The following is a 19,491-nucleotide window of genomic DNA, read 5'->3' on the forward strand; positions in this document are numbered from 1 at the left end:
ATTTTTGGCCGATAACCATATCCAATATTTTCCTTGTCAAACAACCCGATATCTGATATTTTCCTTGCCAAACAACCTGATACCGATTTCCAGTATTTTCCTTGCCAAACAACCCGATATCCAGTATTTTCCTTGCCAAACAACCCGATATCTGACATTTTCCTTGTCAAACAACCCGATACCGATATCCGATATTTTCCTTGCCAACAACCCGATATCCTATCGTTTCCTTGCCAAACAACCCGATATCCAGTATTTTCCTTGCCAAAGAACCTGATATCCAGTATTTTCCTTACCAGACAACTCGATACCGATATCCAGTATTTCCCTTGCCAAACAACCCGATATCCAGTATTTTCCTTGTCAAACAACCCGAAACCGATATCCAGTATTTTCCGTGCCAAACAACCCGATATCCAGTATTTTCCTTGCCAAACGACCTGATATCCAGTTTTTTCCTTGTCAAACAACCCAATAGCCAATATTTTCCTTGCCAAACAACCCGATATTCAGTATTTTCCTTGCCAAACAACCCGATATCTGATATTTTCTTTGCCAAACAACCTGATACCGATATCCAATATTTTCCTTGCCAAACAACCTGATATCCGATATTTTCCTTGCCAAACAACATCTGATATTTTCCATGCTAAACAACCCGATACCGATATCCGAAATGTTCTTTGCCAAACAACCCGATATCTGATATTTTCCTTGCCAAACAACCCGATACCGATATCCAGTATTTTCCTTGCCAAACAACCCGATATCTGATATTTTCCTTGCCTAACAACCCGATACCGATATCCAGTATTTTCCTTGCCAAACAACCCGATATCCAGTATTTTCCTTGCCAAACAACCCGATATTTGACATTTTCCTTGTCAAACAACCCGATATTTGACATTTTCCTTGTCAAACAACCCGATACCGATATCCAATATTTTCCTTTCCAAACAACCCGATATCCAATATTTTCCTTGCCAAATAACCCGATATCCAGTATTTTCCTTGCCAAACACCCCGATATCCAATATTTCCCCTGCCAAACAACCCGATACAGATATCCAGTATTTTGTTGTGTATGTCAATTATTTGAAGACACTGAGTGTACAAAACATTATGAACATCTGCTATTTCCATGACATAATTGACAAGGTGAATCCAGGTGAAAGCAATGATCCCATATTGATGTCACTTGTTAAATCCACTTCAGTCAGTGTAGATGAAGGGGAGTAGACATGTTTATTAGGGATGCACCGATATGACATTTTTGGCCAATACCCATATCCGATTTTTTCCTTGTCAAACAACCCAATAGCCAATATTTTCCTTGCCAAACAACCCGTTATCTGATATTTTCATTACCGAACAACCCGATACCGATATCCAGTATTTTCCTTACCAAACAACCCGATACCGATATTCAGTATTTTATTTGCCAAACAACCCGATATCCTTTATTTTCGTTACCAAACAACTCCATACCGATATTCAATATTTTCCTTGCCAAACAACCCGATATCCAGTATTTTATTTGCCAAACAACCCGATAGCTGACATTTTCCTTGTCAAACAACCCGATACCGATATCCGGTATTTTCCTTGCCAAACAACCCGATTTCCAGTATTTTCCTTACCAAACAACCCGATACCGATATCCGATATTTTCCTTGCCAAACAACCCGATATCCGATATTTTCCTTGCCAAACAACATCCGATATTTTCCATGCTAAACAACCCGATACCGATATCCAAAATTTTCTTTGCCAAACAACCCGATATCTGATATTTTCCTTGTCAAACAACCCGATACCGATATCCAGTATTTTCCTTCCCAAACAACCTGATATCTGATATTTTCCTTGCCAAACAACCCGATACCAATATCCAGTATTTTCCTTACCAAACAATCCGATATCCAGTATTTTCCTTACCAAACAACCCGATACCGATATCCGATATTTTCCTTGCCAAACAACCCGATATCCAATATTTTCCTTGCCAAACAACCCGATACCCATATCCTATATTGTCCTTGCCAAACAACACCCGATATCCAATATTTTCCTTGCCAAACAACCCGATATCCTATATTTTCCTTGCCAAACAACATCCAATATTTTCCATGCTAAACAACCCGATAAAGATATCTGAAATTTTCTTTGCCAAACAACCCGATATCCGATATTTTCCTTGCCAAACAACCCGATATCCGATATTTTCCATGCCAAACAACCCGATACCGATATCCGAAATGTTCTTTGCCAAACAACCCGATATCTGATATTTTCCTTGCCAAACAACCCGATACCGATATCCAGTATTTTCCTTGCCAAACAACCCGATATCTGATCATTTCCTTGCCTAACAACCCGATACCGATATCCAGTATTTTCCTTGCCAAACAACCCGATATCCATTATTTTCCTTACAAAACAACCCAATACCGATATTCGATATTTTCCTTGCCAATCAACCCGATATCCAATATTTTCCTTGCCAAACAACCAAATATCCAGTATTTTCCTTGCCAAACAAGCCGATATCCGATATTTTCCATGCCAAACAACCCGATACCGATATCCGAAATGTTCTTTGCCCAACAACCCGATATCCAGTATTTTACTTGGCAAACAACCCGATATCTGATATTTTCTTTGCCAAACAACCCGATACCGATATCCAGTATTTTCCTTGCCAAACAACCCGATATCCAGTATTTTCCTTACCAAACAACCTGATACCGATATCCGATATTTTCCTTGCCAAACATCCCGATATCCAATATTTTCCTTGCCAAACAACCCGATATCCAGTATTTCCTTACCAAACAACCCGATACCGATAGCCGATATTTTCCTTGCCAAACAACCCGATATCCAATATTTTCCTTGCCAAACAACCCGATATACAGTATTTTACTTGCCAAACAACCCGATATCTGATATTTTCCATGCCAATCACCCCGATACCAATATCCGAAATGTTCTTTGCCAAACAACCCGATATCTGATATTTTCCTTGCCAAACAACCCGATACCGATATCCAGTTTTTCCCTTGCCAAACAACCCCATATCTGATATTTTCCTTGTCTAACAACCCGATACCGATATCCAGTATTTTCCTTGCCAAACAACCCGATACGGATTTTCGATATTTTCCTTGCCAAACAACCCGATATCCAATATTTTCCTTGCCAATCAACCAGATATCCAGTATTTTCCTCGCCAAACAACCCGATATCCAGTATTTTACTTGGCAAACAACCCGATATCTGATATTTTCTTTGCCAAACAACCTGATACCGATATCCAGTATTTTCCTTGCCAAACAACCCGATATCTGACATTTTCCTTGTCAAACTTCCCGATACCGATATCCAGTATTTTCCTTGCCAAACAACCTGATATCTGATATTTTTCTTCCCAAACATCCCGATATCCAATATTTTCCTTGCCAAACAACCCGATATCCAGTATTTTCCTTACCAAACAACCCGATACCGATAGCCGATATTTTCCTTGCCAAACAACCCGATATCCAGTATTTTCCTTGCCAAACATCCCGATATCCAGTATTTTCCTTGCCAAACAACCCGATATACAGTATTTTACTTGCCAAACAACCCGATATCTGATATTTTCCATGCCAAACACCCCGATACCGATATCCGAAATTTTCTTTGCCAAACATCCCGATATCAGATATTTTCCTTGCCAAACAACCCGATATCTGATATTTTCTTTGCCAAACAACCCGATACCCAGTATTTTCCTTGCCAAACAACCCGATACCCAGTATTTTCCTTGCCAAACAACCCCATACCGATATCCAGTATTTTCCTTGCCAAACAACCTGATATCAGATATTTTTCTTGCCAAACATCCCGATATCCAATATTTTCCTTGCCAAACAACCCGATATCCAATATTTTCCTTGCCAAACATCCTGATATCCAGTATTTTCCTTGCCAAACAACCTGATATCTGACATTTTCCTTGTCAAACAACCTGATACCCAGTATTTTCCTTGCCAAACACCCCGATATCCAATATTTCCCTTGCCAAACAACCCCATACCGATATCCAGTATTTTCCTTGCCAAACAACCCGATACCAATAACCGATATTAAAAATTTTAGCAGCCTTCTAAGCATTCTAGTACAGTTAAATAGTTTAAACACACACACACACACTGATCAAAAATGTACACTGCTCAAAAAAATAAAGGGAACACTTAAACAACACATCCTAGATCTGAATGAAAGAAATAATCTTATTAAATACTTTTTTCTTTACATAGTTGAATGTGCTGACAACAAAATCACACAAAAAGAATCAATGGAAATCCAATGTATCAACCCATGGAGGTCTGGATTTGGAGTCACACTCAAAATTACAGTGGAAAACCACACTACAGGCTGATCCAACTTTGATGTAATGTCCTTAAAACAAGTCAAAATGAGGCTCAGTAGTGTGTGTGGCCTCCACGTGCCTGTATGACCTCCCTACAACGCCTGGGCATGCTCCTGATGAGGTTGCGGATGGTCTCCTGAGGGATCTCCTCCCAGACCTGGACTAAAGCATCCGCCAACTCCTGGACAGTCTGTGGTGCAACGTGGCGTTGGTGGATGGAGCGAGACATGATGTCCCAGATGTGCTCAATTGGATTCAGGTCTGGGGAACGGGTGGGCCAGTCCATAGCATCAATGCCTTCCTCTTGCAGGAACTGCTGACACACTCCAGCCACATGAGGTCTAGCATTGTCTTGCATTAGGAGGAACCCAGGGCCAACCGTACCAGCATATGGTCTCACAAGGGGTCTGAGGATCTCATCTCGGTACCTAATGGCAGTTAGGCTACCTCTGGCGAGCACATGGAGGGCTGTGCGGCCCCCCAAAGAAATGCCACCCCACACCATGACTGACCCACCGCCAAACCGGTCATGCTGGAGGATGTTGCAGGCAGCAGAACGTTCTCCACGGCGTCTCCAGACTCTGTCACGTCTGTCACATGTGCTCAGTGTGAACCTGCTTTCATCTGTGAAGAGCACAGGGTGCCAGTGGCGAATTTGCCAATCTTGGTGTTCTCTGGCAAATGCCAAACGTCCTGCACGGTGTTGGGCTGTAAGCACAACCCCCACCTGTGGACGTCGGGCCCTCATACCACCCTCATGGAGTCTGTTTCTGACCGTTTGAGCAGACACATGCACATTTGTGGCCTGCTGGAGGTCATTTTGCAGGGCTCTGGCAGTGCTCCTCCTGCTCCTCCTTGCACAAAGGCGGAGGTAGCGGTCCTGCTGCTGGGTTGTTGCCCTCCTACGGCCTCCTCCACGTCTCCTGATGTACTGGCCTGTCTCCTGGTAGCGCCTCCATGCTCTGGACACTACGCTGACAGACACAGCAAACCTTCTTGCCACAGCTCGCATTGATGTGCCATCCTGGATGAGCTGCACTACCTGAGCCACTTGTGTGGGTTGTAGACTCCGTCTCATGCTACCACTAGAGTGAAAGCACAGCCAGCATTCAAAAGTGCCCAAAACATCAGCCAGGAAGCATAGGAACTGAGAAGTGTTCTGTGGTCTCCACCTGCAGTACCACTCCTTTATTGGGGGTGTCTTGCTTATTGCCTATAATTTCCACCTGTTGTCTATTCCATTTGCACAACAATATGTGAAATTTATTGTCAATCAGTGTTGCTTCCTAAGTGGACAGTTTGATTTCACAGAAGTGTGATTGACTTGGAGTTACATTGTGTTGTTTAAGTGTTCCCTTTATTTTTTTGAGCAGTATACTTTGTTGGCATTTACGTATGTCCCCATTACCATTAAAACATAATCAAAACCTATTTATTTTACTTACTTGCTGCCGGGCGCACCGATTTGTATCAAGAACTGCAACGCTGAGGGGTTTTTCATGCTCAACAGTTTCTCATGTGTCTCAAGAATGGTCCACCACCCAAAGGACATCCAGCCAACTTGACACAACTGTGGGAATCATAGGAGTCAACGTGGGCCAGCATCTCTGTGGAACGCTTTCTACACCTTGAAGAGTCAATGCCTTGACGAGTTGAGGCTGTTTTGAGGGCAAAAAAGGGGGGACACAATATTAGGAGGGTGTTCTTAATGTTTTGTACGCTCAGTGTATGTTTTTTGCTTTATGTAATACCATATATTTTAATGCTTTATGTGATGTATGTAATCGATTGATATATAATTTGGATATATTTTGAAATGTAGTTACATGGTGATTCATTTTGTTTTTCAGAATCTCCAAGCAAACTCAGTCTCTCCAGAGATCAGTCTCTCCAGTACCCAGTCATCTGTCCATGAAGAGTGACTTCTCTATGGATCATCCCATTTATTTTAGTGATGGATCAAAGACCGTTGGAAGCAGGTAAGTTACTGGTCAGAATTGATGATATTACTATTGAAGAGGAGAAACTTCAAGATCTGAAACCAGATGCATTTTGTGTATCTGAGTATGTACTTTACAGCAGTGGTCACCAACCTTTTCTAAGTCTAGATCACTTTCACAGTAAAAAAAAATGGCTGAGATTTACTGCTCAGATTGTTTTTTTTTACATTAACCTCACACAAACAGTTTTGTAGGAATGAGGTTTGGGCAGTAGGCCTAATACATTATCCCAGCATTAGGCTATATGATTGGACTGCCAATGTTGTTATTAATCAGACCATACTATATTTCAAAACTCTAGCTTTGATACCAAAATAGATCAGTTGGTTTAATACAGCAGCTCTTTGCTGTATTCATTGACAGTCTCTCTGTGGTCATGGTTTTAAAAGATATTAAATCTTACATAAGCTAGTAGCCTATTAAACTTGGCTGTGGCCAGAGTCATGGAAGCTCTGTAGCCACAGTGATTTGAGCTATCTACGCAGTAGGTGCACTCGATTTAGTCACAGATTTGTGGAGCAATTCTGTGGAGCAAGAATTGAAATAAATAGCTTTTTATTCTACTGGACTGATGGTATCTGCATCTGAAGGTCAACGAGGTCAAATCACGACGTCAGTGAACTTCAGGTCGAAAAGTTGGAGCTCTAGAAATATGCCTGAGTTTCCGAGTTGGATTTCCGAGTTGGATGACATTTCAAAATGATTGTTCCCAACCACCTCTCACGGTCCCTGCTCTCTCCCTCCTTTCCTCCGGTGAGACTGACCAGAGAGGGGGGACACCGTCTTCCACCTGATGTTGAAACTCGAGTCGCACCGCATCTGCCTCATGCACAAATTCATGTTGTTCCTATGACCAGAGAAAGCGAAAAATTCCTAAATATTAAAATCGACACGACGAGCTGCTAATAATAATAAACCGCAAGGCAATCGATACTTGGCTACTCTTTCATTGGCGATGCAGCCCGAGCAGAAGTATGGAGAAGTGCGCATTGTAAAATAGTTTTATGTAAACAGTGACCGTGCTGAAAATAAACTTAAACATGAACTCTCATAAAAACAGCAGCTCTTTGCTGTATTCGTTGACAGTCTCTCTGTGGTCATGGTTTTAAAAGATATTAAATCCTACGTAAGCCTATTAAACTTGGCTGTGGCCAGAGTCATGGAAGCTCTGTAGCCACAGTGATTTGAGCTATCTACGCAGTAGGTGCACTCGATTTAGTCACAGATTTGCCAGTCCTCCGGGAAGGCAGAGTTTGTCTCATGGGAACACGTTGCTTACCCGGTGCGCAGGACGTTTGAATCAAGTGCACCTACCGGCAACAACTCAACACGATTTTAAAAAGGAGCGCAAGCCTTTATAGTTGGTTGGCTTTTCTACAGAAATATTTGGTGATCGACTAGGAATGCCTTGAAGATTGACCGGTTGGAGAACCACTGCTGTAAAGCATCTGCTTATAATTTGTTGTTTATGTCAATTATTTGAAGACACTGAGTGTACAAAACATTATGAACATCTGCTTTTTCCACGACATAATTGACATGGTGAATCCAGGTGAAAGCAATGATCCCATATTGATGTCACTTGTTAAATCCACTTCAGTCAGTGTAGATGAAGGGGAGTAGACATGTTTATTAGGGATGCACCGATATGACATTTTTGGCCAATACCCATATCCGATTTTTTCCTTGTCAAACAACCCAATAGCCAATATTTTCCTTGCCAAACAACCCGTTATCTGATATTTTCGTTACCAAACAACCCGATACCGATATCCAGTATTTTCGTTACCAAACAACCCGATACCGATATTCAGTATTTTATTTGACAAACAACCCGATATCCTTTATTTTCGTTACCAAACAACTCCAAACCGATATTCAATATTTTCCTTGCCAAACAACCCGATATCCAGTATTTTATTTGCCAAACAACCCGATATCTGACATTTTCCTTGTCAAACAACCCGATACCGATATCCGTTATTTAACTTGCCAAACAACCTGATATCTGATATTTTCCTTGCCAAACAACCCGATACCAATATCCAGTATTTTCCTTGCCAAACAACCCGATTTCCAGTATTTTCCTTACCAAACAACCCGATACCGATATCCGATATTTTCCTTGCCAAACAACCCGATATCCAATATTTTCCTTGCCAAACAACATCCGATATTTTCCATGCTAAACAACCCGATACCGATATCCGAAATTTTCTTTGCCAAACAACCCGATATCTGACATTTTCCTTGTCAAACAACCCGATACCGATATCCAGTATTTTCCTTCCCAAACAACCTGATATCTGATATTTTCCTTGCCAAACAACCCGATACCAATATCCAGTATTTTCCTTACCAAACAATCCGATATCCAGTATTTTTCTTACCAAACAACCCGATACCGATATCCGATATTTTCCTTGCCAAACAACCCGATATCCAATATTTTCCTTGCCAAACAACCCGATATCCGATATTTTCCTTGCCAAACAACATCCAATATTTTCCATGCAAAACAACCCGATAAAGATATCTGAAATTTTCTTTGCCAAACAACCCGATATCCGATATTTTCCATGCCAAACAACCCGATACCGATATCCGAAATGTTCTTTGCCAAACAACCCGATATCTGATATTTTCCTTGCCAAACAACCCGATACCGATATCCAGTATTTTCCTTGCCAAACAACCCGATATCTGATAATTTCCTTGCCTAACAACCCGATACCGATATCCAGTATTTTCCTTGCCAAACAACCCGATATCCATTATTTTCCTTACAAAACAACCCAATACCGATATTCGATATTTTCCTTGCCAATCAACCCGATATCCAATATTTTCCTTGCCAAATAACCAGATATCCAGTATTTTCCTTGCCAAACAAGCCGATATCCGATATTTTCCATGCCAAACAACCCGATACCGATATCCGAAATGTTCTTTGCCCAACAACCCGATATCCAGTATTTTACTTGGCAAACAACCCGATATCTGATATTTTCTTTGCCAAACAATCTGATACCGATATCCAGTATTTTCCTTGCCAAACAACCCGATATCTGACATTTTCCTTGTCAAACTTCCCGATACCGATATCCAGTATTTTCCTTGCCAAACAACCTGATATCTGATATTTTTTTTGCCAAACATCCCGATATCCAATATTTTCCTTGCCAAACAACCCGATATCCAGTATTTTCCTTACCAAACAACCCGATACCGATATCCAGTATTTTCCTTGCCAAACAACCTGATATCTGATATTTTTCTTGCCAAACATCCCGATATCGAGTATTTTCCTTGCCAAACAACCCTATATACAGTATTTTACTTGCCAAACAACCCGATATCCAGTATTTTCCTTGCCAAACAACCCGATATCTGACATTTTCCTTGTCAAACAACCCGATACCGATATCCGATATTTTCCTTGCCAACAACCCGATATCCAATATTTTCCTTGCCAAACAACCCGATATCCAGTATTTTCCTTGCCAAAGAACCTGATATCCAGTATTTTCCTTACCAGACAACTCGATACCGATATCCAGTATTTCCCTTGCCAAACAACCCGATATCCAGTATTTTCCTTGTCAAACAACCCGAAACCGATATCCAGTATTTTCCGTGCCAAACAACCCGATATCCAGTATTTTCCTTGCCAAACGACCTGATATCCAGTTTTTTCCTTGTCAAACAACCCAATAGCCAATATTTTCCTTGCCAAACAACCCGATATTCAGTATTTTCCTTGCCAAACAACCCCATATCCAGTATTTTCCTTGCCAAACAACCCGATATCTGATATTTTCTTTGCCAAACAACCTGATTCCGATATCCAGTATTTTCCTTGCCAAATATCCCGATATCTGACATTTTCCTTGTGAAACAACCCGATACCGATATCCAGTATTTTCCTTGCCAAACAACCTGATATCCGATATTTTCCTTGCCAAACAACATCTGATATTTTCCATGCTAAACAACCCGATACCGATATCCGAAATGTTCTTTGCCAAACAACCCGATATCTGATATTTTCCTTGCCAAACAACCCGATACCAATATCCAGTATTTTCCTTGCCAAACAACCCGATATCTGATATTTTCCTTGCCTAACAACCCGATACCGATATCCAGTATTTTCCTTGCCAAACAACCCGATATCCAGTATTTTCCTTGCCAAACAACCCGATATTTGACATTTTCCTTGTCAAACAACCCGATATTTGACATTTTCCTTGTCAAACAACCCGATATTTGACATTTTCCTTGTCAAACAACCCGATACCGATATCCAATATTTTCCTTGCCAAATAACCCGATATCCAGTATTTTCCTTGCCAAACACCCCGATATCCAATATTTCCCCTGCCAAACAACCCGATACAGATATCCAGTATTTTGTTGTGTATGTCAATTATTTGAAGACACTGAGTGTACAAAACATTATGAACATCTGCTATTTCCATGACATAATTGACAAGGTGAATCCAGGTGAAAGCAATGATCCCATATTGATGTCACTTGTTAAATCCACTTCAGTCAGTGTAGATGAAGGGGAGTAGACATGTTTATTAGGGATGCACCGATATGACATTTTTGGCCAATACCCATATCCGATTTTTTCCTTGTCAAACAACCCAATAGCCAATATTTTCCTTGCCAAACAACCCGGTATCTGATATTTTCGTTACCGAACAACCCGATACCGATATCCAGTATTTTCCTTACCAAACAACCCGATACCGATATTCAGTATTTTATTTGACAAACAACCCGATATCCTTTATTTTCGTTACCAAACAACTCCATACCGATATTCAATATTTTCCTTGCCAAACAACCCGATATCCAGTATTTTATTTGCCAAACAACCCGATAGCTGACATTTTCCTTGTCAAACAACCCGATACCGATATCCGGTATTTTCCTTGCCAAACAACCCGATTTCCAGTATTTTCCTTACCAAACAACCCGATACCGATATCCGATATTTTCCTTGCCAAACAACCCGATATCCAATATTTTCCTTGCCAAACATCCCGATATCCAGTATTTTCCTTGCCAAGCAACCTGATATCTGACATTTTCCTTGTCAAACAACCTGATACCCAGTATTTTCCTTGCCAAACACCCCGATATCCAATATTTCCCTTGCCAAACAACCCCATACCGATATCCAGTATTTTCCTTGCCAAACAACCCGATACCAATAACCGATATTAAAAATTTTAGCAGCCTTCTAAGCATTCTAGTACAGTTAAATAGTTTAAACACACACACACACACTGAACAAAAATGTACACTGCTCAAAAAAATAAAGGGAACACTTAAACAACACATCCTAGATCTGAATGAAAGAAATAATCTTATTAAATACTTTTTTCTTTACATAGTTGAATGTGCTGACAACAAAATCACACAAAAAGAATCAATGGAAATCCAATGTATCAACCCATGGAGGTCTGGATTTGGAGTCACACTCAAAATTAAAGTGGAAAACCACACTACAGGCTGATCCAACTTTGATGTAATGTCCTTAAAACAAGTCAAAATGAGGCTCAGTAGGGTGTGTGGCCTCCACGTGCCTGTATGACCTCCCTACAACGCCTGGGCATGCTCCTGATGAGGTTGCGGATGGTCTCCTGAGGGATCTCCTCCCAGACCTGGACTAAAGCATCCGCCAACTCCTGGACAGTCTGTGGTGCAACGTGGCGTTGGTGGATGGAGCGAGACATGATGTCCCAGATGTGCTCAATTGGATTCAGGTCTGGGGAACGGGTGGGCCAGTCCATAGCATCAATGCCTTCCTCTTGCAGGAACTGCTGACACACTCCAGCCACATGAGGTCTAGCATTGTCTTGCATTAGGAGGAACCCAGGGCCAACCGTACCAGCATATGGTCTCACAAGGGGTCTGAGGATCTCATCTCGGTACCTAATGGCAGTTAGGCTACCTCTGGCGAGCACATGGAGGGCTGTGCGGCCCCCCCAAAGAAATGCCACCCCACACCATGACTGACCCACCGCCAAACCGGTCATGCTGGAGGATGTTGCAGGCAGCAGAACGTTCTCCACGGGCGTCTCCAGACTCTGTCACGTCTGTCACATGTGCTCAGTGTGAACCTGCTTTCATCTGTGAAGAGCACAGGGTGCCAGTGGCGAATTTGCCAATCTTGGTGTTCTCTGGCAAATGCCAAACGTCCTGCACGGTGTTGGGCTGTAAGCACAACCCCCACCTGTGGACGTCGGGCCCTCATACCACCCTCATGGAGTCTGTTTCTGACCGTTTGAGCAGACACATGCACATTTGTGGCCTGCTGGAGGTCATTTTGCAGGGCTCTGGCAGTGCTCCTCCTGCTCCTCCTTGCACAAAGGCGGAGGTAGCGGTCCTGCTGCTGGGTTGTTGCCCTCCTACGGCCTCCTCCACGTCTCCTGATGTACTGGCCTGTCTCCTGGTAGCGCCTCCATGCTCTGGACACTACGCTGACAGACACAGCAAACCTTCTTGCCACAGCTCGCATTGATGTGCCATCCTGGATGAGCTGCACTACCTGAGCCACTTGTGTGGGTTGTAGACTCCGTCTCATGCTACCACTAGAGTGAAAGCACAGCCAGCATTCAAAAGTGACCAAAACATCAGCCAGGAAGCATAGGAACTGAGAAGTGCTCTGTGGTCTCCACCTGCAGTACCACTCCTTTATTGGGGGTGTCTTGCTTATTGCCTATAATTTCCACCTGTTGTCTATTCCATTTGCACAACAGCATGTGAAATTTATTGTCAATCAGTGTTGCTTCCTAAGTGGACAGTTTGATTTCACAGAAGTGTGATTGACTTGGAGTTACATTGTGTTGTTTAAGTGTTCCCTTTATTTTTTTGAGCAGTATACTTTGTTGGCATTTACGTATGTCCCCATTACCATTAAAACATAATCAAAACCTATTTATTATACTTACTTGCTGCCGGGCGCACCGATTTGTATCAAGAACTGCAACGCTGAGGGGTTTTTCATGCTCAACAGTTTCTCATGTGTCTCAAGAATGGTCCACAACCCAAAGGACATCCAGCCCACTTGACACAACTGTGGGAATCATAGAAGTCAACGTGGGCCAGCATCTCTGTGGAACGCTTTCTACACCTTGAAGAGTCAATGCCTTGACGAGTTGAGGCTGTTTTGAGGGCAAAAAGGGGGGGGGACACAATATTAGGAGGGTGTTCTTAATGTTTTGTACGCTCAGTGTATGTTTTTTGCTTTATGTAATACCATATATTTTAATGCTTTATGTGATGTATGTAATCGATTGATATATAATTTGGATATATTTTGAAATCTAGTTACATGGTGATTCATTTTGTTTTTCAGAATCTCCAAGCAAACTCAGTCTCTCCAGAGATCAGTCTCTCCAGTACCCAGTCATCTGTCCATGAAGAGTGACTTCTCTATGGATCATCCCATTTATTTTAGTGATGGATCAAAGACCGTTGGAAGCAGGTAAGTTACTGGTCAGAATTGATGATATTACTATTGAAGAGGAGAAACTTCAAGATCTGAAACCAGATGCATTTTGTGTATCTGAGTATGTACTGTACAGCAGTGGTCACCAACCTTTTCTAAGTCTAGATCACTTTCACAGTAAAAAAAAATGGCTGAGATTTACTGCTCAGATTGTTTTTTTTTACATTAACCTCACACAAACAGTTTTGTAGGAATGAGGTTTGGGCAGTAGGCCTAATACATTATCCCAGCATTAGGCTATATGATTGGACTGCCAATGTTGTTATTAATCAGACCATACTATATTTCAAAACTCTAGCTTTGATACCAAAATAGATCAGTTGGTTTAATACAGCAGCTCTTTGCTGTATTCATTGACAGTCTCTCTGTGGTCATGGTTTTAAAAGATATTAAATCTTACATAAGCTAGTAGCCTATTAAACTTGGCTGTGGCCAGAGTCATGGAAGCTCTGTAGCCACAGTGATTTGAGCTATCTACGCAGTAGGTGCACTCGATTTAGTCACAGATTTGTGGAGCAATTCTGTGGAGCAAGAATTGAAATAAATAGCTTTTTATTCTACTGGACTGATGGTATCTGCATCTGAAGGTCAACGAGGTCAAATCACGACGTCAGTGAACTTCAGGTCGAAAAGTTGGAGCTCTAGAAATATGCCTGAGTTTCCGACTTGGATTTCCGAGTTGGATGACATTTCAAAATGATTGTTCCCAACCACCTCTCACGGTCCCTGCTCTCTCCCTTCTTTCCTCCGGTGAGACTGACCAGAGAGGGGGGACACCGTCTTCCACCTGATGTTGAAACTCGAGTCGCACCGCATCTGCCTCATGCACAAATTCATGTTGTTCCTATGACCAGAGAAAGCGAAAAATTCCTAAATATTAAAATCGACACGACGAGCTGCTAATAATAATAAACCGCAAGGCAATCGATACTTGGCTACTCTTTCATTGGCGATGCAGCCCGAGCAGAAGTATGGAGAAGTGCGCATTGTAAAATAGTTTTATGTAAACAGTGACCGTGCTGAAAATAAACTTAAACATGAACTCTCATAAAAACAGCAGCTCTTTGCTGTATTCGTTGACAGTCTCTCTGTGGTCATGGTTTTAAAATATATTAAATCTTACGTAAGCCTATTAAACTTGGCTGTGGCCAGAGTCATGGAAGCTCTGTAGCCACAGTGATTTGAGCTATCTACGCAGTAGGTGCACTCGATTTAGTCACAGATTTGCCAGTCCTCCGGGAAGGCAGAGTTTGTCTCATGGGAACACGTTGCTTACCCGGTGCGCAGGACGTTTGAATCAAGTGCACCTACAGGCAACAACTCAACACGATTTTAAAAAGGAGCGCAAGCCTTTATAGTTGGTTGGCTTTTCTACAGAAATATTTGGTGATCGACTAGGAATGCCTTGAAGATTGACCGGTTGGAGAACCACTGCTGTAAAGCATCTGCTTATAATTTGTTGTTTATGTCAATTATTTGAAGACACTGAGTGTACAAAACATTATGAACATCTGCTTTTTCCACGACATAATTGACAAGGTGAATCCAGGTGAAAGCAATGATCCCTTATTGATGTCACTTGTTAAATCCACTTCAGTCAGTGTAGATGAAGGGGAGTAGACATGTTTATTAGGGATGCACCGATATGACATTTTTGGCCGATAACCATATCCAATATTTTCCTTGTCAAACAACCCGATATCTGATATTTTCCTTGCCAAACAACCTGATACCGATTTCCAGTATTTTCCTTGCCAAACAACCCGATATCCAGTATTTTCCTTGCCAAACAACCCGATATCTGACATTTTCCTTGTCAAACAACCCGATACCGATATCCGATATTTTCCTTGCCAACAACCCGATATCCTATCGTTTCCTTGCCAAACAACCCGATATCCAGTATTTTCCTTGCCAAAGAACCTGATATCCAGTATTTTCCTTACCAGACAACTCGATACCGATATCCAGTATTTCCCTTGCCAAACAACCCTATACCAATATCCAGTATTTTCCTTGCCAAACAACCCGATTTCCAGTATTTTCCTTACCAAACAACCCGATACCGATATCCGCTATTTTCCTTGCCAAACAACCCGATATCCAATATGTTCCTTGCCAAACAACATCCGATATTTTCCATGCTAAACAACCCGATACCGATATCCGAAATTTTCTTTGCCAAACAACCCGATATCTGATATTTTCCTTGTCAAACAACCCGATACCGATTTCCAGTATTTTCCTTCCCAAACAACCTGATATCTGATATTTTCCTTGCCAAACAACCCGATACCAATATCCAGTATTTTCCTTACCAAACAATCCGATATCCAGTATTTTCCTTACCAAACAACCCGATACCGATATTTTCCTTGCCAAACAACCCGATATCCAATATTTTCCTTGCCAAACAACCCGATACCCATATCCTATATTGTCCTTGCCAAACAACACCCGATATCCAATATTTTCCTTGCCAAACAACCCGATATCCGATATTTTCCTTGCCAAACAACATCCAATATTTTCCATGCTAAACAACCCGATAAAGATATCTGAAATTTTCTTTGCCAAACAACCCGATATCCGATATTTTCCTTGCCAAACAACCCGATATCCGATATTTTCCATGCCAAACAACCCGATACCGATATCCGAAATGTTCTTTGCCAAACAACCCGATATCTGATATTTTCCTTGCCAAACAACCCGAAATATCCAGTATTTTCCTTGCCAAACAAGCCGATATCCGATATTTTCCATGCCAAACAACCCGATACCGATATCCGAAATGTTCTTTGCCCAACAACCCGATATCCAGTATTTTACTTGGCAAACAACCCGATATCTGATATTTTCTTTGCCAAACAACCCGATACCGATATCCAGTATTTTCCTTGCCAAACAACCCGATATCCAGTATTTTCCTTACCAAACAACCTGATACCGATATCCGATATTTTCCTTGCCAAACATCCCGATATCCAATATTTTCCTTGCCAAACAACCCGATATCCAGTATTTCCTTACCAAACAACCCGATACCGATAGCCGATATTTTCCTTGCCAAACAACCCGATATCCAATATTTTCCTTGCCAAACAACCCGATATACAGTATTTTACTTGCCAAACAACCCGATATCTGATATTTTCCATGCCAATCACCCCGATACCAATATCCGAAATGTTCTTTGCCAAACAACCCGATATCTGATATTTTCCTTGCCAAACAACCCGATACCGATATCCAGTTTTTCCCTTGCCAAACAACCCCATATCTGATATTTTCCTTGTCTAACAACCCGATACCGATATCCAGTATTTTCCTTGCCAAACAACCCGATACGGATTTTCGATATTTTCCTTGCCAAACAACCCGATATCCAATATTTTCCTTGCCAATCAACCAGATATCCAGTATTTTCCTCGCCAAACAACCCGATATCCAGTATTTTACTTGGCAAACAACCCGATATCTGATATTTTCTTTGCCAAACAACCTGATACCGATATCCAGTATTTTCCTTGCCAAACAACCTGATATCTGATATTTTTCTTCCCAAACATCCCGATATCCAATATTTTCCTTGCCAAACAACCCGATATCCAGTATTTTCCTTACCAAACAACCCGATACCGATAGCCGATATTTTCCTTGCCAAACAACCCGATATCCAATATTTTCCTTGCCAAACATCCCGATATCCAGTATTTTCCTTGCCAAACAACCCGATATACAGTATTTTACTTGCCAAACAACCCGATATCTGATATTTTCCATGCCAAACACCCCGATACCGATATCCGAAATTTTCTTTGCCAAACATCCCGATATCAGATATTTTCCTTGCCAAACAACCCGATATCTGATATTTTCTTTGCCAAACAACCCGATACCCAGTATTTTCCTTGCCAAACAACCCGATACCCAGTATTTTCCTTGCCAAACAACCCCATACCGATATCCAGTATTTTCCTTGCCAAACAACCTGATATCTGATATTTTTCTTGCCAAACATCCCGATATCCAATATTTTCCTTGCCAAACAACCCGATATCCAGTATTTTCCTTACCAAACAACCCGATACCGATAGCCGATATTTTCCTTGCCAAACAACCCGATATCCAATATTTTCCTTGCCAAACATCCCGATATCCAGTATTTTCCTTGCCAAACAACCTGATATCTGACATTTTCCTTGTCAAACAACCTGATACCCAGTATTTTCCTTGCCAAACACCCCGATATCCAATATTTCCCTTGCCAAACAACCCCATACCGATATCCAGTATTTTCCATGCCAAACAACCCGATACCAATAACCGATATTAAAAATTTTAGCAGCCTTCTAAGCATTCTAGTACAGTTAAATAGTTTAAACACACACACACACACTGAACAAAAATGTACACTGCTCAAAAAAATAAAGGGAACACTTAAACAACACATCCTAGATCTGAATGAAATAAATAATCTTATTAAATACTTTTTCTTTACATAGTTGAATGTGCTGACAACAAAATCACACAAAAAGAATCAATGGAAATCCAATGTATCAACCCATGGAGGTCTGGATTTGGAGTCACACTCAAAATTACAGTGGAAAACCACACTACAGGCTGATCCAACTTTGATGTAATGTCCTTAAAACAAGTCAAAATGAGGCTCAGTAGTGTGTGTGGCCTCCACGTGCCTGTATGACCTCCCTACAACGCCTGGGCATGCTCCTGATGAGGTTGCGGATGGTCTCCTGAGGGATCTCCTCCCAGACCTGGACTAAAGCATCCGCCAACTCCTGGACAGTCTGTGGTGCAACGTGGCGTTGGTGGATGGAGCGAGACATGATGTCCCAGATGTGCTCAATTGGATTCAGGTCTGGGGAACGGGTGGGCCAGTCCATAGCATCAATGCCTTCCTCTTGCAGAAACTGCTGACACACTCCAGCCACATGAGGTCTAGCATTGTCTTGCATTAGGAGGAACCCAGGGCCAACCGTACCAGCATATGGTCTCACAAGGGGTCTGAGGATCTCATCTCGGTACCTAATGGCAGTTAGGCTACCTCTGGCAAGCACATGGAGGGCTGTGCGGCCCCCCAAAGAAATGCCACCCCACACCATGACTGACCCACCGCCAAACCGGTCATGCTGGAGGATGTTGCAGGCAGCAGAACGTTCTCCACGGCGTCTCCAGACTCTGTCACGTCTGTCACATGTGCTCAGTGTGAACCTGCTTTCATCTGTGAAGAGCACAGGGTGCCAGTGGCGAATTTGCCAATCTTGGTGTTCTCTGGCAAATGCCAAACGTCCTGCACGGTGTTGGGCTGTAAGCACAACCCCCACCTGTGGACGTCGGGCCCTCATACCACCCTCATGGAGTCTGTTTCTGACCGTTTGAGCAGACACATGCACATTTGTGGCCTGCTGGAGGTCATTTTGCAGGGCTCTGGCAGTGCTCCTCCTGCTCCTCCTTGCACAAAGGCGGAGGTAGCGGTCCTGCTGCTGGGTTGTTGCCCTCCTACGGCCTCCTCCACGTCT

At 42.1% G+C, this 19,491-nt stretch overlaps 1 protein-coding gene across 3 annotated transcripts in view; it reads left to right on the plus strand.

Annotated features, from left to right (window-relative positions):
- LOC123733362 (uncharacterized) overlaps positions 1 to 19,491 on the plus strand; it is a 79,345-nt gene that overhangs the window by 41,789 nt on the left and 18,065 nt on the right. For all 3 annotated transcript variants that reach the window (XM_045712779.1, XM_045712778.1, XM_045712780.1), the window contains exons 7-8: positions 6,271 to 6,399; positions 13,796 to 13,924. In XM_045712779.1, coding sequence (XP_045568735.1) covers positions 6,271 to 6,399; positions 13,796 to 13,924 — 258 coding nt within the window. The remainder of the gene's footprint in view (positions 1 to 6,270; positions 6,400 to 13,795; positions 13,925 to 19,491) is intronic.

The sequence above is a fragment of the Salmo salar genome, unplaced genomic scaffold, assembly GCF_905237065.1.
Source record: "Salmo salar unplaced genomic scaffold, Ssal_v3.1, whole genome shotgun sequence".
NCBI lineage: Eukaryota > Metazoa > Chordata > Actinopteri > Salmoniformes > Salmonidae > Salmo > Salmo salar.